This window comes from Epinephelus fuscoguttatus, linkage group LG14 (assembly GCF_011397635.1).
Source record: "Epinephelus fuscoguttatus linkage group LG14, E.fuscoguttatus.final_Chr_v1".
Lineage (NCBI taxonomy): Eukaryota > Metazoa > Chordata > Actinopteri > Perciformes > Serranidae > Epinephelus > Epinephelus fuscoguttatus.
This window is the reverse complement of record NC_064765.1, coordinates 23,481,920-23,503,950: the sequence shown is the minus strand read 5'-3', so window position 1 is coordinate 23,503,950 and position 22,031 is coordinate 23,481,920. Positions and strand designations below refer to the sequence as shown.

General features: G+C 41.0%; 2 protein-coding genes across 2 annotated transcripts; one reads left to right on the top strand and one right to left on the bottom strand.

Annotated features, from left to right (window-relative positions):
* Positions 1 to 30: 30 nt before the first annotated feature.
* Positions 31 to 10,730, bottom strand: dlst (dihydrolipoamide S-succinyltransferase). Its single transcript, XM_049595565.1, has 15 exons — positions 10,578 to 10,730; positions 9,534 to 9,567; positions 9,385 to 9,424; positions 8,547 to 8,608; positions 8,364 to 8,438; positions 8,181 to 8,236; positions 7,653 to 7,761; positions 6,151 to 6,330; positions 5,896 to 5,981; positions 5,647 to 5,744; positions 2,721 to 2,851; positions 2,272 to 2,345; positions 2,085 to 2,168; positions 1,809 to 1,976; positions 31 to 728 (listed from the first exon to the last, which is right to left on the bottom strand). Exons 1-15 carry the CDS (start codon positions 10,638 to 10,640, stop codon positions 594 to 596), a joined length of 1,395 nt encoding a protein of 464 aa, XP_049451522.1. The 5' UTR covers positions 10,641 to 10,730; the 3' UTR covers positions 31 to 593.
* A 1,165-nt stretch (positions 10,731 to 11,895) lies between these two features.
* prox2 (prospero homeobox 2) lies at positions 11,896 to 21,773 on the top strand. Its single transcript, XM_049596009.1, has 5 exons — positions 11,896 to 11,919; positions 13,229 to 14,856; positions 16,695 to 16,802; positions 18,345 to 18,539; positions 20,914 to 21,773. Exons 2-5 carry the CDS (start codon positions 13,303 to 13,305, stop codon positions 21,079 to 21,081), a joined length of 2,025 nt encoding a protein of 674 aa, XP_049451966.1. The 5' UTR covers positions 11,896 to 11,919; positions 13,229 to 13,302; the 3' UTR covers positions 21,082 to 21,773.
* Positions 21,774 to 22,031: the final 258 nt, after the last annotated feature.

The following is a 22,031-nucleotide window of genomic DNA, read 5'->3' as shown; positions in this document are numbered from 1 at the left end:
ATAGGACAAAAAAAAATCCCAAACAAAAACTACAGTCGAGTAATGTAGCTTTTATTGTTTAAAACTTTTTTTTCTTAAATAGTCTTTCTTACACAGCATAAAGAGAATTTTCCTCATTTGTGTGAAACAGATGGCATAAATTCTCAGTTTGGACATTTCAGAACATAGTGTTTCTTGGTTTCTGGCCCAATATGTTCATTCATTGTTCTTCTCTCAACCAAAATCATGAAATGACACTACGCACTTTATCTATGTTTGTCATTCATCTCTCAACAGGTTGAAAGTGTTTTCAGTTGTATGTAGAAAATGACATATGGCGCATGTGAGTAATAGAATATCCTTTTTTGATCTAGACCAGCACCACAGAAACCCCAGACCCTTACACTTCTTCGTAACGTCAGCAAACCTTTTATCACTGCCATCCTTAAAAATGTCCATCGCACAACTCAACTGTTCCCCCAAAAATCCTCTTTCCTCTCTAGTTAACCAATACAACAATACATCAACTGCAGTTACGATAATGTTCATCAGGTGAGTACAGCCACTGTTTGTGTAGGGTGGTTTGTTTGGTTGGGCCTGGAGTTCACAAGGATTTACATATCAAGGAGCAGCACCCTGGGGTCCTCCACCACCGACTTGATCTTGCGCAGGAAGGTGACGGCCTCTCTTCCATCGATCAAACGATGGTCGTAGGTCAGGGCAACATACATCATGGGACGGATCTCAACCTAAACAAGGGAAAAGGTGTCAATGCATGTAAGATTAGAAACCACTGATTTAATAAACCAAACCCATTTTTTAAACTAAAAACAACTAAAATCGCTTTTCATTTTATAAACTAAACCTTTGTTAAGTCCCACCCATTGAACGCAGACTGGCTAATCATAGCATAATATCAGCCAGGGTCAAGGGTCTGACAACTACACCACTGTGCTCCATTTAGTCTCATGCAATCATTTCAGATTTTCTTCATCTTTAGGTTAGCTTTGTGGATTTTGAGCTGAACGCTATGCCTGGGGAACATTGTGTAATAGTGATACTCATAAACAACCTGCTCCAAAACCAAGAACAAACCCTGAAAAGTGTAGGGTTGGCTTGCTAGCTACTGAGGGTATAGCCTACTCAATGTACACATGCAGCTTTAGTTTTTTTAATGGCTATAGCAGTGAATAAAAACCCACCCTGCTTTACAGGAACCAGTGGAAGGAAGCAGGGAAACTGCTGATATTCAACCAGCTGTGTGTCATTGCAGTGTGGGCAGATGAACGATGTTTTGCTTCCCCAGGAGCTCCCCACATTTCCACCAGTAGAGGTCCAGCGGCTGGGGGCATAGGGGGAAGCCAAACACCGTTCATCTGCACACATTGCGATGCCACACAGCTGGTTCAATATGGGCATAGTTTCCCTTTTTTTATTGTCTTCTGTAGCGATCAGCAGTGATGTGGTGGTTCACTTTTACACTGTGATCTGTAGCCTATAGTTCGGCTTTAGCTTCTAACTATCTTTGTCTCTTTAACCTGTTGTTGCTGCTGAGTCAGTTTGACATCCTGGATATATCCTTCAAACTCAGACTGTAGAGCCCTCTGTCTGCTTCCCTCTGGAATCACGGTTTCATTTTTCCAAAAAATATGATATTTCTTCAGGGAGTGCAGTTAGTTACAGTGTGGGCTCCATGCTTACTCTGACAGCTTGACTGTGGCTTAGTGAAGAGTCGATTCATTTTCCATATGTGACCATTACAATGCTAAATATGTTGTCTTATTTTGTGTACTTTATGTACTTGAATATTCAATATTGAGGAAACAAACCTTGCCACTGACTGCCACAGGCCTGTCGAAGATGCCATGCATGCCTAAAATAGCAGACTGTGGTGGATTGATTATAGGTGTGCCGAACATGGACCCAAACACACCACCGTTGCTGATGGTGAAGGTTCCTCCATCCATGTCCTCAACAGCCAGCTCATTCTTACGGGCCTATGAACACACATCCACAATTATGAACCTTTCACAACAAGTAAGAATCAAAAACTATAACAAAGACATTACTTCAAATGTGTCTTAATATGCAATGTAAAATATTACCTTTTCTCCCAACGCATTGATGGCCTTCTCAATATCAGCAAAATTCATTCCCTCTACGCTTCGGATTACAGGAACCACCAGACCCTGAGAGAGAAGAGACATGACTGAATTTTCTGCCCTTCACATTACAGAGGAGTGGCTATCAAGTACTTACACTAACCATTACAATATAATGCACTTGTCTCACCTTTGGTGTGGCCACAGCCACACTGATGTCAACGTAGTCCCTGTACACAATCTCTTTGGTTGTGTCATCAATTACTGAAAACATAAAGAAAGCAAGACTTTACACAGGAGAAATACGCATGCAAGTTAAAACTGTAAATAACACCCACATTTCCACCAAAACTAATTTCCTTTTCACTTGTTCCATTTTTTCTTACCCGCGGAAGGTGATACCCACAGACTATTTATTCAGACTCCCCGCTTCACTATGGTCTATCTAAATAGGTCAGGGTGGTTTTAAGGCAGTAAATAAGTCAGTGTTGGTTTTGAGGTCTGGCAGTGAAGTGTACTGAAACTTAAATCGTTTCTTCACCACACAAATGTGCAGTGACTTGTACCCGTACGTGCAAAAGCATAGTCACTCTGAGACCACAAAGTGAGGTTTCTCAGTCTTTTAGGTTAAATCTATACCGGCATTGACAGCAGGTTGGTCAGTCAGAGCGTAGGCAGCAGCCTTCACAAATGCAGACATGAAGCCCAACTTGATGTTGTGCTTTTTCAGGAAGACGTCTTTGTAAGTCTTCCTCATCTCTGTGATGTTGCTGCGGGGAAACAGAAAAATAATGCATACATCAACCAACAATTTAGCCTGAAAGTTGACACAGAATTGAATACACATTAATCTTAAAAAAAATGGAGGGCACTGAGGTGCTTATTGTAGAAATTACTTAAGAATTACTTTAAGGAAATGGACTTTATCATAAAAATTCATAGATATCTGTGACTCTGAATTTGCGCTTACTAGACTATAGCTTTGGACAGATGAACTGAGCTGGTTACCGCATTGTCGTACAGCAACACAACAAATTTGTATGAGTTCATTCATATATGACGTTCATCAAAACTGGGCATGAATTAGGTAGAATAAGACAATATGGTTTTTGCTTGAAACAGGTCATCACGCATTTAAATGTAAACTTTAACATCTGTATTGTGTAGGATTTTCTTATCTCTCTCAATCATCACTTGTGACCCACTAGAAGCAGGGTTCCCACTCATTTTTAACGATTCATTTTCAAAGCTTTTCCATTATTTTTTCACAATAGTTTTCACCATTTCCATGACTTTATTTAAGTAGTTTAAAATGGGTAGGCCTGTTCTGCTACATTTAACGGGCGCTTCCCAGGCATTTGCAGAGAAGTAAACAGCTATCACTCATCATTCCTACTGCCAACCAGCTGCATATGCCAGTCGACCAGACTGGCAAATACAGGTACTTCACAAAACATCAAGGCCATGCCCCTTTCGGGCAGATAGAAAACTGAAGATGTTTTAGATGTCAATGCATATTGATCCAAATATTAATCCAAACACAGCATGTGTTTGGATTATAATTTTGACAAGTCTGCATGCATTTATTTCTTGTTAAACGCGTTTGTGGACATGTCTAACAATTGTTCTGAGACTTTGCCTGAACTTAAACTTAGACAACACCTTAATAAATTAAGGTTGACTGCTGCATGTCCCTTTAGTTCTTCCCCATGCAAGTGGATCATTGACCCAACACACTGGTTTTGCTTATCGGGACATCTACCTCCATGTATAGCTTGTCTATGTGTATCATGTGATACTAGTGATGTTTCAACTGTCACACAGCTCAACATTAGATTTTAAATTAATACGACAAGGAAAATATTTTGCTTAACATTAGACATGTTTCAGGATTTTTAATAAACATATTATACATATTAGCCAGAACAATGTGTATTCAAAACTTTTCCAAAAATTCTGTCAATTCATAAAAGTTTCCAGGACTGGAAAACAGTTTTCAGATTTCATAACTTTGCAGGAATTTCACAAGCGTGGGAACCCTGTAGTGTATTTTGCTGCAGAGATTCTGCTCTCTGCCTGTTCTTTTTTTTTTTTTAATTTTGCTGTGTTCAGGAAGTTCCTGGGCAAAGAGGAAGCTATGACAATTGTGGACACAGCATTGAAAAAGACACAAATACAGTGAGGTGAAACATCAAGCAGAAAAAGCTGGAGTTGGCTATCGCGTTTGCTGGCAAGACCATTTACAAACAGCAGCCGACAATTCCTGCATAGTATACTTTTACTAAAGATAAACAGGAACAGATACTAGAAACTCATTGAAAACAGTTTTCAAATATTGTTGACCATGTTATGAAAGACACAGGTCATAACTCTAACTTCATTTTCAAAGGAAAACAAACTATGCCTTTATATCGAATGCTGTCACAGATTGTGGTGAATTCAGGCTATTGAAATTGGCCCACTAATCGTTTCATCATTGCTCATTTTTCTCATGTATCTCTCTTTTTAATTGTTTGTTTTCCTGTCTCTAACCCTGTTGAAGCTCTAGGGTTTCTCCCCTAACATAATTAGCCCCTCCCAAGACACAGACTCTCCGAGAAAGGAGAGAAGAAGCGATAAAAATCTTCACTTTCTAGAGCCTGTAAATCTTATTGGGCTGTCATAAAAGCCCATATCGGTTGAGGCTGCTCTTCCACTCAGAGCGCAGGTCTCTGTGGGCCCCTACAGATGCTCCAGCCTCCTGCTCTGACTAGCTCCTTCGGCTCCAGATGAGCCCTAGCATGGGAAGTCTTCCTCCAGACCGTCAATGTCAATCTAATTAGGATACATAGAAAACCCTGAATAGCCGAAAGCTGACACCACACATTTGCGGGGAAAAGAAATCCTCAAAGTGTCCTCTTCAGCACAGGGGGCAAGTGCAGACAATAACATTTCCTTGTAAATTAATAAAACCTGTTTTAACAATTCTTATCTTCGTTTTAGATGGCATTACGACCAAATATTTACATTCCAGTGTTTAAGAGGATATCGGGTTTCAAAAAGCTTTTCCTATTGGGCAGATTCCAATCTATAACCATTTGTGCAAGTGTTTTCTGGCTTTTAACACGGATATACATACAGTATGTATACTGTATATATACTGCCTACACTCTATAAGGAAGTGCTGTTACGATACTGGAATTTCTAACTTAAATACAAGACTTATAAAAAAGTTAAAATTTTTATTAAAAGGCAAATATACCAAGGGCATAACACGACAACAATGGCTTTTCTTTTCTTGCTTAGTAGCAGAGAACAGCAGAATGACTGTGGCAATCATTAACAATAAGAGACAGACAGGAAGTACGGCAGGCACCAGTGTTTGAATATTGAAACAGTTTCAAATATTCAGAATAAATATGTATCAATGAATTCATATTTTTGACAAATGCAGCTATAAGGTCTGATGTTTCCTTCAAAGTCTTCTGTTTGTATGTGGTAATGCAGCGGAGCACATTTCACATTTAATATCAAAAATAGGACTGACGGCTCAACGATGTAGGTCAACTAATTTAGAGTTTCCTACCTCATGTCGACCTCATTAAACGTAGTCAACATAGCGCAGGTGTTTTGGGCTTCCTTCAGTCTCTGGGCAATTCTCAGTCTCATGCGGTTCATCTTAACCTAAAACAAAAAATGAGAATAAGCAGAATTAGCAGATTCAGTAAAGAGTTCCCAACCCTTTACCCCACTCTACTAGACCATTAAGCAAATCTAAAAGCCATCAGATACTCCCAAATGTGATTTAGGTGTTTTGGTGATTTCTGCACTTTACCCTGCTCTCTGTCCTGGCTGCCTTAGCCCCTCCCTCAGCTTGAGCCGCTGGTGCAGCTGGAGCGGCGCTGGGCTTGATGGCTGAAACTATGAGAAAGACACGATGAAGCAGTTAGTATCTCTAGACATCAGTTTAGTGGGACTGGTGAAAGCCACTGCCTTCAATGATTAATCATGTAAGCTAGAGGTCAAGAGCACAGATGTCAAGCAAAACAGTTCTCACATGACACGGACCGTCTGTCTCATGACATCTAACCTGGTTTGGTGTCCATAGCATGTGCTGGCACAGGTGGCACAGGGGGCATAGTGGTGGGAATGGGGCCCACAGCTGAGGGAGGAGGGGGAGGGGGAGGAGGAGCAGCAGCAGAAGGTGGTGGAGGGGCTGCAGCGGCCGGCGCCTCGGCTTTTGGAGCTTCTGCAGCTTTGGGAGCACCAGCTAAAAGACACAGAGGTGAACAGTTAGGATAAGACAGCCTTTGAATATTATCTTGAAGGGACAGCTCACCCTAAATAAAAAATACATATTTTACCACTTACCTGTAGAGCTAATTATCGTTCTAGATCGTTTAGGTGTGAGTTGCAGAGTATTGGAGATATTGGCCGTAGAGATGTCTGCCTGAGCAGTTTCATGCTGAAATGAATTTCTTTCGACTGCACTACACCTGCCAACTGTATCCCAGTGAAGAAGAAAGCATGCATCTACTGCCAGCTCACCTAGCATCACTGAGATAGCTAATGTTAGCACTCAGCGGAGGAGGACGCCATTATGTTTTCATAACGCACTGTCACAAGCACAAGCCTCTCCTCTGGGTCTATGCATGCTTCGTCCTGCATGGTGATACAGTTGTCGGGTGTAGTTCAGTAGAAGAAAGTAGTTGCTAGGTCATGTAACCGGTGAGTAACCAGGTCATGACTTTCAGAAACAGATATTGCTGTTGAGTTTTTCAAATGTAATTTTTTGCCCTTTAGGGGCACACAGCGTTTTTCTTCACCATATAAACAGTGGCAGGGCGCTGGGGAACACTTCATAAAAATGAGCACTCCAAGCACTTTTTTGAATGACATGCTATGTGTGGGTTTTGTTTCTATGACAACGATTTCTTGACATTAAAATAAGCTAGACGGCTAACGTAACGCTGCGTTTACAGAGGGTTGACTACACAGATAACACATAGCTTATAACACATATGGTATAAAAGCACAGCACCCACAAGCAGCATTTAGTGTCCGTCCAATATACTCAAATGCTTTTCTGTCTTTGTTGTAATAGTTTCTGACTGACACATCATAAAGTAGCTAAAGGAGTGGTAGTGACATCACCAGCTCACCAGTGTCTTTCTGAAAAGTTCAGAGATTTTCAACTAGAAGAGCAAGAAGCTGCTGCATGGAGGAGAAAAAAACAAAACAAAACAGAGCACTCTGAAAAAAAGAGGCTGGGTGCAGCGCTTTTTCTCTAAGCAGCCACAACAACTGAAAAAAAAAGAGGTTGGCCCTCAGAATAAAATGTTATGTGGACACAGACCCTAATGCACCAAAAGCTGGGTGCCATCTAGTTCCATTATATGTAAGAGAAGGCAGACATCTTTATCGCCGATATCGCCAACACTCAGCAGCTCACACCAAAACTATCTAGATTAATAAATAGCATTACAGGTAGGAGGAAAAAATATAGATTTTAAATGTTGGGGTTAACTGGCACTTAAATACTATTTTATTTCAATATTGCAACGTTTTCAATGAAAATAAAATATTTCAGACCTCCTTTTCGAAGCTTGAAGAGTGGAGTTCCTCCCTCAACCTTCCCTCCATCAGGAACCAAAAGTTCCTCAATCACTCCAGCAGCAGGAGAGGGAACCTGCACTGATGTCTAATGGCAAGGAACAAAGGTCAAAAGAGTCAAAATAATGCAAGTTTCAAAAGTGTTTGTGAATAGTTCTAGGATATTTTCTAAATTGCATATATGTGGAGATTTCAAGTAATGACTGTAGACATTTATGTAAGTGTAAACTTAACTATCAGCACAGGGTCAATGTCTTTGTTACAGTTTTATGAGATATTACCGAAAAATATTCACAGTCTGGGGAAAATGTTCTTGTCTTTCGCACCACAACCAACAAATATGAAGTTTTAAAGGGTAAAGTTGAAAGCTATTTTGGGAAAGGACAACATGCACAAATACTTTGATTTATGTTACGCCACAAACTTTGAGGGCTTTCACTTTTGTGAGCAAAGCCTCTGAACTACCAGCAATCACAAGCATGGTGAATTTGCATGACTTAGTTTTACCTTGTCAGTTTCAATTTCGCACACCACCTCATCTTCTGAGACGGTGTCTCCAACAGCTGTTGGGGGAAAGCTTTTTTTTAGAATTTCACTGCAAACTGGCAATCATTTGTTTAGTCTGGTTGTGATTTGGCTGATATCTGTAGCAGAAGCGCATTATGTTTGTTACATAATAAACGGAGTTACCTTTCTCCCACCTCACGTCCCCCTCTGTGACAGATTCTGCAAACGCAGGGGTCTTAACTGTGACAACTTCATCTCCTGGAGAGCAAAGACAATTCAAAGGAGATGCATTTACTCCATCAAATAGTGGCTGTGCTTCATATTGAGATAAGTGTAGAAATAAATGGCATGAAGGCTCAAACATACTGTAGGCTGCAGACGTCCTAAAGTACTGGATTTGGAAGACGCTGGACCGGGGATTGGATTTTCTGAAGAAAAAACAACCCAGAAATTTGTTTTAAAAAAATCAGACAAGTAATAAAAATCTCCCAAAGTACTTCAATTTATCATCCAAGAGTGCAAAAAAATGCTGATTTAGATTTGGCTTGAGTGTATGGAACAGCACATGTTATATACTGATAATTGGCAACTAGGTTCATGACGGTGCATGGATGGAAAAGCTATGACACTTTTACCCATTTTCCGCAAAATTAATGCTATCTAGACAACCACCCCACATATCCACCAGTTTTGCCTGGAGCCCTTATAATCAAGGACGTGTCATCAACAGAGTGTGTTGCAGGGAAATAACACAGTACACTGTTTACCTGCAAACTTTTGTTCTGTCATTATAAATACTTGTTTTATGCATGCATGCACGCACCAACTATTAATGAGGCCACTGCACTTTCTTTTTTCTGTGACAATCTCTCACTTGACTTCTTCATCCCTTCTTTCCAACCTGTAGGATATGACATGCCCACTGATGTCATCACAGTTTACACTACAGGTCAAGAAAAACCTGCTATTGTCTGGTTACAGCTGAGAACAAACTTTTTGGGTTCTGAACCAAATTATATTTGGTGGAAATACTCTGAGCAGTTCAAAATTAGATGTAAATACTGGAACTGAACCAGTTTGATTTAAGTGGAAGAGGGGTATTAGTGTGCCAGCCTTGACAACTGAGAGGGTGTACTTAAATTTTGACAATAAAGTGGCTTGTGTTTTCAAATAGTTCAGTGTTTTTAGGAGTTCATGGACTTACACACTGTTGTTCAAAGTAATAGAGTGGCTAGTCGACAGAGCTGTAACAAAACAGACAAGGGCAAAGTGTTAATAAGTTCTTGCTGCAGGACAGTCCTAAAGCAACGACAGGGATTTTACACTTCATGCTTGAAATATGAGCACACATACCTGCCGCGGCCCGACGAGCTAATGCATTATTCCCCTGTGACAAGATACAGTTAAGCATTACAAAATGTCTGCAACTTTTTACATGTTAAATACTGTGAAGACAAAAAACTCTACAAGGTTTCACAAGCATAACATGTCTGGGAAATGTGGACTCATTAGTTGGATAACAATGTCATCAAGGTCAATAACTTGTGTTGTGTCTAGCTGTGATAATATACAACAGTTGGGGTCGTAAATAAACAGCCGTGTAGCCAACAACAGGAAGACATGTCAGTGCTGCCGGTCAAAGGTCACTTCTATGCGCTTGAAGATGACCTTTGACATAATCAATAAATGAATCTGGCAAACGGTGGCTTGAGTTTTCGCATTGGAATAGCACCAGCAAATGTTTAAAATACATTTTATCTGAGCAGCTACTCAAGCAGCTGCACAACAGCTCAATGATCTACTACTAATCTCACTGACATACTTATACAGACACTAACCAGGACTTTACTGACATTTGACTTTTCCTGTGAGCTTCAAATGCAGCGACTGGAAGTTACACTCTAAATGTAAAAAAAACATTTACGTAATACTTCTGTTAAGTCTGCTAAACTGGGCGTTTTCGCACATAAACCACAGTTTGACCTCAGCTTGACAGCTAAAAGCACAAGCTAGCCAACCCGTTCATTTAGCTTAACTTCGTACAGCTAGCTTGCTAGCTACCATAATATTGGACAAGTTTGTGCTAACTGACTATGGACAAGCTACTTCCTGTTGGGGTCAAACACCTTAAATGTTCATTTAAAGACGTGAGACCGACTAAACACAGAGGGAGCTGCTTCAAGCTTTACTACTGACAGCAGCAAAGCTCTGTGGAGTAAAGTGTCATACTGTCCTTGGCTTACAATGTTACGGCCTGACCGTGGCCTAGAGCTAATGCTAATGCTAGCTCTGTTAGCGCCGGACACACACAGAAGCTGCGCCTTCGCCCGTAGCCAAAGACAGCGAGGAGACCTGTCGCGAGTGGCAACCGTGACGGTTTATTTGCTTGTCGCCTACCTGGCGGATGGCAGAGAGGGAACGGCCGAAATTCCTGGTGAGACACCGGGAATGGGATAACATGGTGGCTGTGTGACAGCAGCCTGTCAGCGGAAGGGAACTCCGGTCACACCGACGAGCAAGAAGCGAGGAAGTAGTGTGGGACAAACCAAGTGCTCCGAGTGGAGGGGGGGCGGGGGAGTCCTCACAGTGGTCCCCTTTGACCTTTACACCACTGAAACTACTAGCCACTGAGAAATAATCTACAAATACCATGTCAACAACCACACTTACAAATAGCCTACAGGTAACAATGTAATAACAGAGAATGTAATAGAATATAAATAAGATGATAAGATTAGATAAGATAACTTTGAGTATGTCATTGCTGTTAAAGTTACTGTTAAATATACTGCAGACTCATAAAATATGGAGAAAATATTTGTTTTAATAAATTAAATAGCTTATATAACTTGTGTAGGCTACTTAAGTGTCACACCTGCCTTCATTGTGTTTAATCCTCCACTGCTGGGCCGCCAATTGACCCTTGGATACAAATAAAATCTTTTGCTGATTACAGATTGGCAACAGAGCATTTCATATTATTTTATGTAGGTCTACATCCAAGGGCTCAGGTGTTAAGGGGCTCTGACTGAAAATGATGAGCATCAAACACTGAATTTTCTCCATTCTAGTGATTTTTATACCCCAATTTGTGGCTTTTCTGCATCAATTTAGGGTGTAAATCTTTAATTATGTCAAAATCCTTTGCTACTTTCAGGTTTTTATTGGGAGAAGCACCTAATGCACCTGTTCTGTTGTCCTTTGACGACATCACAATCTACACCTATGCATACATTTAACAGTTATAGGTGAAACTGAATTATGGAGTGTGAATATTGGTGTCACGCATGCTTTCAATTTGCCTCCGCCATTGCTATTTCGGTAACTAAGTAGTCTTGAAACCCACATTTTTAACCAGTATAAATATCCCTTCTGCACCTTACAAATACTTTCCTCCTCTTGACATTATGTGGGTGATGCAGCACCTCATTGCATTCACATGGCCACGCCCCAGCTCCGTCTGTCTGATGCCTCGACTCTCCTGCTGTCCAACTCACAGTCTGCGCAGGCCATCAGCACGGCAGCACGTCCCAGCGCAACAGGTAAGGTCCCATCACTGCCGCTCACCGTGTCTCTGTGTGAACCGTGGTTAAAATGCAGCCCCGTGGGAGTGTGACAAAGTGCATGCCTGCAGCTCACACCGCTTCATAACTCATCACTTCAGTTTAGTGGTTTCTCATGAGAAGTGCTTTTGACACGTTTGCTTTCACAGGACAGCTGAGAACTGTAATCACGTTTGGTGAGTTTTTAATTGAGTCAAAGTGTTTATTGAGTGTTAAATGAATGTTTCAGTTTTTATAACTAAAAAATACTTGGTTTGCTTGTTATGATTATGTGTAGTTTATAAAGTTTCATTTACAAATGAGTTCAAAATTGTGGTAAATGTTGTGGTCGTCAGGCAGTCATGCTTTCACCTGCCTGTGAAGAGTAAATGAAACATAAATGAAACATTGAAATGACTCCTTCTGTTCACAAATCATAGGAGAATTAAATTGTCTCAAACTTTGCTTTGTGGTATAAGTAAGTGAATCTGCTTGTTTACATTTTCTCCTTAAAGTCTTTCTGATAGAATTTTTAATTTTATCAAAAGTAAGAAATCAGAATATATGTGGGACTGATACAGAAATAAAAAGTGGAATCTGTTCATCTGTTCCATTTGTACATACACAGGTATTTTTAATTAGTTTAACAACAGCACTTGCAGCCGGTTGTGTGAGTTAACGTGTTACAGCACAAAAAATATTATAAAATAAACACTTAAAGGGAATGAAGTCAGTGTCCGTAGAATCAGGTTATTGAGTGTTTTACTTTTTACCACTGAAGACCGTCTCTTGATCATTCCTTAAGATGAAAAACAAGAAAAATTAAAGAGGTTTTCATGATATTTTCTTTTGTAAATAATGTATACACAGAGCCGTTTCTTGTGCGTGGTCTCTGGCTTTCAGAAGCTGGGCATGCTATGTTACAATTGCTCTTTTTATCCTCTGTGATATCCATTATTACAACCCCTAAGATGAAATGACACAAAAGAGCGCACTCCCTTATTGCTTAAGATCAAGGATTTCTTCTTCTTCTTCTTCTTCTTCTTCTTCTTCTTCTCCTTTTTCTTTTCTTTTCTTTTTTTTTTTACAGAACTGAGGATCTTGAAAATTATGTAGGGTGCTTTGATTTTTTATCATATGTAACAGTAATTGTACATTTGCTTGTTAATGTAGATATTTTACAATCACTATTGTAATTTCAGTTTCTTTTTTTTCACAAAATGACAGAATTACCTGTGAAGGTTATATCTGTTAGATCAGTGTGATCATTTTAAATATGAGTACACCTTATCTTTGCTATGTACCGTGCAACTGTTTATCTGAAATTAAAAAAAAACACTAGGATGTCTTTTTTTATTTTAAAATATAAAATACACAATAAGCAGTATAAAAATGACATGTCTAGGATTTTAAAACAATAAAAGGCTTTACATTGTTATCTTATTTTAAAATGTTTTTTCTCACTATTTATTGTCTTAACTGTGTCTCATTTTTTCTGTCTTTCAGATTTCTTGCATTTCACATAACTCTGACTGTGCAACGTGTGCAGCCGAAGCCCTCAGCCAGTTCTCTCATTGAGCATGAACCTCAGTCTTCCCGACCAGAACATGCACAACTCAAGCGAAGGCTGCCTAGAGGACGAAAAACCTGACGTCATGTTGCCTTGCTTCCGCAGAAACATGTATGACGAGCCTCTGGCCTCGTACTCCAGCGGATCCATCATCTCTCAACTCCTCCGCAAGACGATCCACAGCAAGAGGGCACTAGATGAAAGCCATTTCTACCTATCCAGCACAACTGCAGCTGACTCCGGCCAGGAGGACCAGTGCAGCGTCTCCTCAAAGGACAGCACGGTGGAGGCTGCCTCTCCCAGTGGACATGTTTCCACAGGAGCCAGCCCGGAGGGGGAGCATCCCATGACTGACCACCTGCAGGCCAAAAGAGCCAGAGTAGAGAACATTATCAGGGTCATGGCGGGCTCTCCCAACAGCAGGCAGCATGGAGACAGTGAGAGGTCTGACACAGATGGGAGAGACACCAGGGAGGCCAGAGAAGCGTACAGGGAGAACAAACGTAAGCAGCGACTGCCTCAGCATCAGGAACACAGTGTTGGAGGACCTGCAAGCAGACGACCCGGAAGCAGCAGTAGTGATAACTGCAACAGCAAGGATGAGGAGTGTCACAAACTCAAAGAGCAGCTCCACAGCATGCAAAGGCTCCTGCGTCAGCTCCAGGAAAAGTTCCTTCAAGTTTACAACCAGGAAGACACTGAACACAACAACAGAGATGAGGCCGAAGTCGCCGTTGAGCACCACACCCTGGGAGAAAGCACAGAGTCTCTCTATGTAAGCACTGAAGATGATTTTGAGAGGAAGAATAGCAGAGTGACTGCAGACTGTAAGGACCAAATGAAAGTCGTTGGTTATCTGTTACACCAGAGAGAAAGTCAGAACCTGCAGGAAACCCTGAAGCAGGAGCTCTCGAGGGCTGTGAATGACTGTGTGGACAGGGTGTTCAAGAAGGCGTCCTCCACAGGGCTGGACATGTCCCCCCAGCAGCGCATGTGCTCATCTCCAGAGATGCAGATCAGCATGAGTGCAGACAGGAAAAGCCAGCAGGCCAGCTCCAACCAGGAACAGCCCCAGGCTGAGGAGGCCGCAGTGAAACCCCGCTCTTTGGAGTATTATGAAAGCTCTGAGGCTCAAAGCCCACAGGACCAGACGGAGGCGCTGTCACTGGTGGTCCGCAAGCCGGCAGTAGCCCCTCTGAGCTCTGTCACCCCGACAGTGAAGAGGCCCTACCCTGTGCACCAGACACCATTTCAGTTCAATTACAGCACCCCTCTGCATGACAGTCAGATCCTCGAGCATCTCCTTAAGTACGGGCCCCATTCCAACTTCGGGGGTCTCCCTTGCATGCCCCCATCAATGGACAGGACCTCCCCAGACTCAGTGGACCTGCCCTGGGACACCATCGCCATGAGGTCCAAGGTGACATCCAGCCACCTCGGCCACCACCCTCGTCCCTCCACCCTGGGGGCGGTGACGGTTGACAATCTGTGCCTCCCTCACGTCAAGATCGAGTGTGGTGAACTGCAGAGCATGGCTGAACGAAACCCCTACATGTCACTCAACATATCCTTTCACTTATAGAAATATTCTGAGTCAGAGCTGCTTTGCTTTTTGCCTTTTCTTGATGCAGGATTGAGAACTTTATTGTTTAATAATGATGATAAAAAATAGAGGCAAGATGTCAGATGTTTGTTTTTATTATATGTGGGCTGAAAGTGCAGTGTAAAATGAAAATCAGCTCTTATAGAATGACATCTTATTATAAATTTATTTTATTTTCTCAAGACAAATTTGCAGATAAAACTTTGATGTCACATCATATTATTCTGTACTATTCCATTACTATTCCATACCAGCAGGGTATGTTTGATAATATCTTATACTGTATTTACCTTTTTATTTTATACAAACTCTCTGTATTTCAGCTCTTCCATTTGAACAATGGCTGGTTGAGCTTCATTGCAGCATGGGCAGTTCCAGTAACAAACTTCAAGGAGAATTTTTTCTTTGATCTTGCTAACCCCATAGAAAATTATAGCGTCTTCTTTAATCTGAGCAGAGTAATGACTTTAAGTTTAGAAAAAGACAAATAAAAAGGAATACAAGGCTTTGATAAGAATTGCCAGGAACAAAAGCCAATTTTTCAAAGGCAGAGAAAGCATCGGTTTCTGTTTCAGGAAGCGTCGTTTTTTCAGACTTGAAAAGGTGCAGGATCTATTTCTCCATCATCAGAGTGATAGGGGTGCATCTAAAAGGTCACATCTGAGTGCTGGTGGAAACCAAAAGTGCCTCCCAACCATAACACTTGAGCTCTTGTCTTGAGCATTTGTTGTTGGGTACCTTTGTCAGAATGTACACGATGGAAATACAATGTAAGATAGCATTTTTTAAGCCTCATAGGAACTCCCTCTGTGATAAGTTGTTGCATGGAAAAAAGTGTTATTTGTTTTTTAAAATGACGTGTTTGCTGACACCCACAATCAATATAATCCCATTAATATCTACATTTCATCATTCTTTGCCTATGTTAATTGAAATAAATCTTTACAATCGCTCGCATTACAAAGTAAATGATCTTAAAATAGGTCCCAAAATTGTCACAGAGGTGTTCAGTTTTGTTCATCCTCTTGTCGTAGAAGCATTAGAGAGGCATATTATGTGGTGCCTCTCAGGGTTCGCTTTATCTTTACAGAGCAAAGAGCTCGGCTTCTCTTTGAACAATGCCACATAAATCTTTCATCCAAACTTCCATATTTCAAAGGTAGGGGTCCCTAATAAATGTATGGCGTGGTGACCTGATAAGGAAATATTATGACCTAAGGCAGGGTGGTGGACTACAGAGGAAAATGCTCCTGAGCATCTTCATTGCCACAGGGGGAAGGCTTGAGAAGGTGTTGAATTTATTAATGTTGTCAACAAAGGAAATATATGTGTAATATGTGATGAGCGACACTATTTCAATTATTTTATACCACATTTCTTAGAAAAAACTTTTTAGGATTACATTTTACCATTTTGCTTTTTTCTCCAATTTCTTCTGTATATTTTTCCGCAACATATGTCGTCTTTAAATCAACTTAATTATATCCAAAAATCAGCTCCTTTTTTCCAAACATTTCACAACAAGCTGTCTTAACTGCCAGGCATGAAGTGCTTTGCTCTCTAATTAAAAATCCCTAATCTAATTCGTAATTCTGTTTTGCCAATAAGCACATGTTAGGGTCATTATTGACTCCCTGGTTAATGCCGAGCTGTTCTTTAGGGAAATTCAATTTAGCTGAAGATTGAGGCAACACAATACTCCGGCCTGCTATCGCTTTGCATGGGACTGTATGCTGTGTGTTGTGTTTAATTGTCAGGTTATGTTTTTTTTTTTTTTTTGCCTTAACGTAAATGTGAACATCCAGGAGGGTCTCACCCCGAGCCATCTGAAGAAGGCAAAGCTAATGTTCTTCTACACCCGCTACCCCAGCTCCAACGTGCTGAAAACCTTCTTCCCTGATGTCAAGGTAATTTTTTTTCTTGAATATGTTAAAAAAAAAAAACCAAACAAAAAAAAGCTCATTTTTTATTTTTATTCAACGTGTCAAACAACCTGCAGTATTGTTTGTCCTGCGTTTGACTCCACGGTATCTACTTGTCACTGTGTGTTCGGGACAGAAAAATCAGCAGTGTGTCGGAGGAGAGAAACAAAAACGCAGAGGGTTTAAATAACAAAGCCACTGAGCTGCTAGTATGTCCTGGGGGCAGAGGGAGATACAGGGGCATTCTCTCTTTAAAAAAGCCACTCCAGTCAGCAAATGGAGTGACAAAGGACTCTGTAGGCAAGGCATTGCTATTGAGTGTCAACAGAGAGTTGGTATTAGAGACTTGCGCGGCAGCACAAGCGGTGATGAGCTGGCCCTAAACACAACATCCTGTGTATTTTGGCCTTGGGCTCGTGTCATGCCTCCTCTTCTGTGTCCTCTTTTTGTCCTCTCTCTTGTCTCCTTATCTGTCTCCTGTTGTGGGTTCTTCTCATTCATCCTATTATCTCTTCTTTTTAGTGTTCTCTAATACGAACAACACATCCTTCCTGGTTATATTATCACCTCCTGCTCATACCTCCTCTCCCGCCTGCCCTCACATTTTCTCTACTTTTTCCTACATCTATCCTATCCTATCCTATCCTATCCTATCCTATCCTATCCTAGCTATCTTCTCTCCTTCCACTTCTCTCCGAGCCAGTGCGGGCCCCTGCCTCACAATCTGCTCTGACCCCTGGGGTCAGGGGGGAGGATGCTGTTGCTGCAGCCCTGCGAACGTCTCCTCCTTGCTTACAATCCTGTGGTGGGAAGTGGCACTGGACAAAAGAGCACCTAATCCCAGTGTCTGATTCCATCCTATCAGCCCGAGTCAATGAGAGGGAAGCTTCCTTCTGTCCTTACGCTGCCGCTTTCTCACCCACCACACCAGAGAGAAGAAGCGTCTTTGATGCCTGCCCAGCCCTTAGGCATTTTTTTCTGTCTTTCTGGATGAGGAGATAGAATAACAAGACTAATGTCAAGACTGAGTTTAGAAATACAGAGCCCTGACAGATGTTTTTTCACCCCGGACATTGGTGGGAAAAGCTCAGAGCAATTAATGTCGCGTAGAGTGACAGACCATTTGGTGGCATTTTGCCCTACAGGTACCAAACGCAGGTTTTCAGTCAATTATGGAGAGGGAGGCTAATGCCAAAGCTTCAGACGGCCATTTGATTTTTAATTGAAAAGCATGGAAGATTAATATTTTTTTTTAATTTCGGTATGTTCTCATTAAAGTCTAAAATTGAATTCTGAAATTACAGTTTCCATTTATCCTGAAAGGGATGATCTGTGCTTTCATTTGCCTTCTTCACAGAGAGATCAAAGGTCAGAAAAGCACTTCTGGAGCTTGTAGGGATTCTTTGTTTTGCTCAAGGACGCTTCAGATGGACAGAGTTTTCTCTCAATGCAGGGGCTATGGTTGTCAATCTGCTGTGAACTTATGAATGGCATAAAGTCAAATGCTGTCTTTCTCTTCATTTCCAGTTCAACCGCTGCATCACTTCTCAGCTGATCAAGTGGTTCAGTAACTTCAGGGAGTTCTACTACATCCAGATGGAGAAGTTTGCCCGCCAGGCCATTGTTGACGGCATCAAGGATGTCAAAGACATTACAGTTAGCAGGGACTCAGAGCTGTTCCGGGCACTGAACATGCACTACAATAAAGCCAATGACTTCCACGTAAGTGCCACTCATGAGTCATTCCTCTTTTATGTTGCGGTTTGTGTTGGTTGCATCGAGATAATTCCAGCTGATTTTTGCTCATGAGGTTGTGTCAAAAGGAAACTGCTGTACATATGCTGTGGGACAGATGAGCAATGTTTTCTTAAATTAGAACATATTTTCAGTACTGTTTTCCATCCCTGCTTCACAGGGTAATCCACTAATAACTTTTTTTTTTTTTTTTTAGCTAATGAGAGAAAATACATTAGAAAAACTACATCTTAAAGCAAAACTTTCATTTCAGGGAAATGCACTTTTTTGTTTCCTGGCAGACAGTTGGATTAGAAGATTGACAGCACTTTCCTTTCTGTCAGTTCAGTATGAAGCTGCAGCCGGCAGCTGGTTAGCTTAGCTTAGCATAAAGACTGAAAACAGGGGGAAACGGCTAGCCTGGCTCTGTCCGAAGGTAATAAGGTCCAGTGCCTCAAGAGCCCCCTAATAAACATATAATATGTTTTTGTTTTGTTTGTTTTTTTAATTTGTTTTTATTATCACGAGCCAGGGCCAGCCATAAAGTCTTGGGGGCCCTACGCTGGATTTGCTTTGGGGGCCCCCTCATTGTAGGGTGTTAACATGGCACTGAACCAACTCATGTATTGTAAATATTATTTTTAAACACACATAATTGCAGCAACACTTTCTCTTAATAGACCACAGTAAATGCAGCATTGTCTGTTACCCCCAACACCATGAATATTTATAAAAGTCTATCTATCATATACATATATAACCACATATGTTTATTTTTTCTATGTAAATTCAATTATGGGCTGCAGTACTGGCAAACTGTCAAAGAATAGCTTGTGAAGGTACATATTCCGGTTTATGTTGACTTTTGTCCTAGTTTTGTTCATTCATTTTGTTTAATTTATCATATCTAATTAAACCACAAAATTGCATTTTTTAAAACTACAAAATCCAGAGAGTGCTAGTTTCCAACATGTTTGTCAAATTACTGACTGACTGCCTAAATGATCCATTTGCTTGCCTCTGAGCTTATTGTTTTGACACTATTTGTTGGCAAAAATGGCACAAAATATTGTCAGTTCTTGTTTTATTTCATTATTGTTTCTCTTTGCTAGACCAGAGGGCCCTAAGTGCTGATATTGCTTAATTGGTAGAACCAGCTCTGTTGCACGGACTTAACAAATGAGATGCTTTTTGGCAGATTTTGTTACCTTCAGACAGAGCCAGGCTAGCTTTTCCCCCTGTTTCCAGTCTTTATGCTAAGCTAGGCTACCGGCTGCAGTTTGATACTGAACTGACGCACATAAGAGTGGTATCAGTCTTTTCATCTAACTCTGTCAGATAGTGAGTAAGTGTATTTTTCTCCAAAATGTCCAATTATTCTTTAAAAGCATTGCTGTTGACGCATTCTTTACAGCAGTTACTAACCTGCTGAAGTATGCCCTCCTGTCAGCTGACCTGTGTGTCACACTGCACCTGTGGCTGGCCAGCCTTTACAGCCATTATCTAAACTCCAGAGTGATGCTTTATCAAACTGTGGGAAGAGGAAGCCGCAAAATCCCACTAAAACAACTCAGGATTAGAGGACCAGTACGCCTGAGCGAGACCGAGATTGCTACTGATGCGGAATGCTGAGAAAGACGCTGTGGATTCCGAGGGAGAAGGCCGTTTGGTGGGAAAGGGACGGGACCGTTTTCTTTACCTTGGGACCAAGACATTCCTTTCCCAGGGATGCTTTTGTGTCAGGAGATGAAGGGAAAGAAAAATAACTTATGCCAACAACTGTTGTGTTAACTGGCCAGTGGATGGGAAACAAGGGCTGCAGGGCGGTTCTCTCCCAGCATCCCTTGCATCTGATGCATTTTAATGGGTCCTGCTGTAGTCATGGGTCGCTCCCAGTCTTACCCCAACTTTAGCAACTCTAAATCCTTAACCACGTTTATGCCAAAACCTAAGCATCTCAATCTGAAGTCAAATCATTTTAATCTTCAGCCTCTGCCATATTCCTGGTGGGATTCATAATCACGCTTTGTTGACTGGCCCTGACAGCGCTGGGTAGACTCCCTGTAGTTAGTTTAGGTTCAAGAAAAGACTAGCTAATCAAAGAGGCCTCTAAATGAAAGCTAATGATTGCAGCGTTGCATTTATTGTGTGTGTGTGCAGAGAACAAAGAGATGCGCTCCCTTTCATCAGTTTGAGTGTTTGAAGAATTGCGCTACAGGTCTTCGTTTCATATGTTTTCGACTTTGAGAAATCTGAAGACAGATTGTTCAGTATGCTTGTAACACAACATTATATGAAGACTAATATGGTTCTTACTTGATTGATTTCACTTACAGGTATCCACTTTTCTCCTCTGTTACAGGTTCCAGACAGATTCCTGGAGGTTGCTGAGATCACCTTGCACGAGTTTTACAGTGCCATTTCTGCAACCAAAGATTCAGACCCCTCTTGGAAAAAGGCCATATACAAGGTGATCTGTAAACTGGACAGCGACGTCCCCGATGAGTTCAAGACATCCTCCTATTTATAGGCTGAAGTGGAGGATTGTAACAGTGAAGGAGCTGGAGTTAGTCACTTGACAGTATTATTTCATCCTTTCTTGTAGTGCATTTTAGTGAGGTGAAATGTAGATGTTGGATAATTAATCATTTTGTAGACCTGTAAAAACACACACAGTCACATCATTTGAAATATTGATAAGCTATCTATAGTCTAAAATGCTGTATGTTCTACTTTTACCGACAAGCAATCATCGATAAATATTAATGCTGTTGTGGTTTATTCTATTGTTTAGTGTTTTCTCGTATTATCTGCCTCAACATTTAGAGTTACTGAGTTTGTAGGTGTGTAAAAACTGTTTACAATGTGTTATCAATCTTTTTTGATTTCATGAAACTGTAGTGTAGCTTGATTTAGCTTAACTGAAATAGTTTTTTGGCATTACTGTCAGTATTAGTTGCTTTTAATTCCATTTTGTGTGTGTGTGTGTTTGTGTGTGTGTGTGTGTGTGTGTGTGTTGTGTAAATGTACATGAGCTGCTGTTGTTTGTTGCAAAATGTTCCATGATTATGTTGTATACTTTTAGCTTGACAGAATGTGCATGTGGAAATAATGCAAGTGGCTATTATGGGTTTTATTATCATGTATAAAGATCATGTAAAGTACAATCATTTTCAGATATTTCATTCACAGACATTGTACTGGATGATTATTGAAATTAAAGATGCACTAAATTATAATATAGAACTTGTGTGATGTGGGTTTCTTTGGCAGTAATAATGAAATTAACATGTTTTAAAGAAGACGCACCAGGTAAATGCTTTGTTTTTAATGTTTAACTCCCCCCCGTGAAAATACTGTGAGCCCGTGCCGAGCCCCTAAGGTGCCTCTAATCCACGTCCAGCAGCCAGCTGTTAAATGCCCCCCAAACTATGCTGTTCACATTGTTCACCGAAGCCAATTCAAGTCAACTTTCTAAGG

Coding starts and splice junctions, on each gene's coding strand:
- dlst (XM_049595565.1), bottom strand. CDS start 10,640: ATGTTATCCCATTCCCGGTGTCTCACCAGGAATTTCGGCCGTTCCCTC. Junction 9,568..10,577: donor CCCTCTCTGCCATCCGCCAG/GTAGGCGACAAG, acceptor ATCTTGTCACAG/GGGAATAATGCATTAGCTCG. Junction 8,237..8,363: donor GGACGTGAGGTGGGAGAAAG/GTAACTCCGTTT, acceptor TTCCCCCAACAG/CTGTTGGAGACACCGTCTCA.
- prox2 (XM_049596009.1), top strand. CDS start 13,303: ATGAACCTCAGTCTTCCCGACCAGAACATGCACAACTCAAGCGAAGGC. Junction 14,857..16,694: donor ACCCCTACATGTCACTCAAC/ATATCCTTTCAC, acceptor GTAAATGTGAAC/ATCCAGGAGGGTCTCACCCC. Junction 16,803..18,344: donor CCTTCTTCCCTGATGTCAAG/GTAATTTTTTTT, acceptor CTTCATTTCCAG/TTCAACCGCTGCATCACTTC.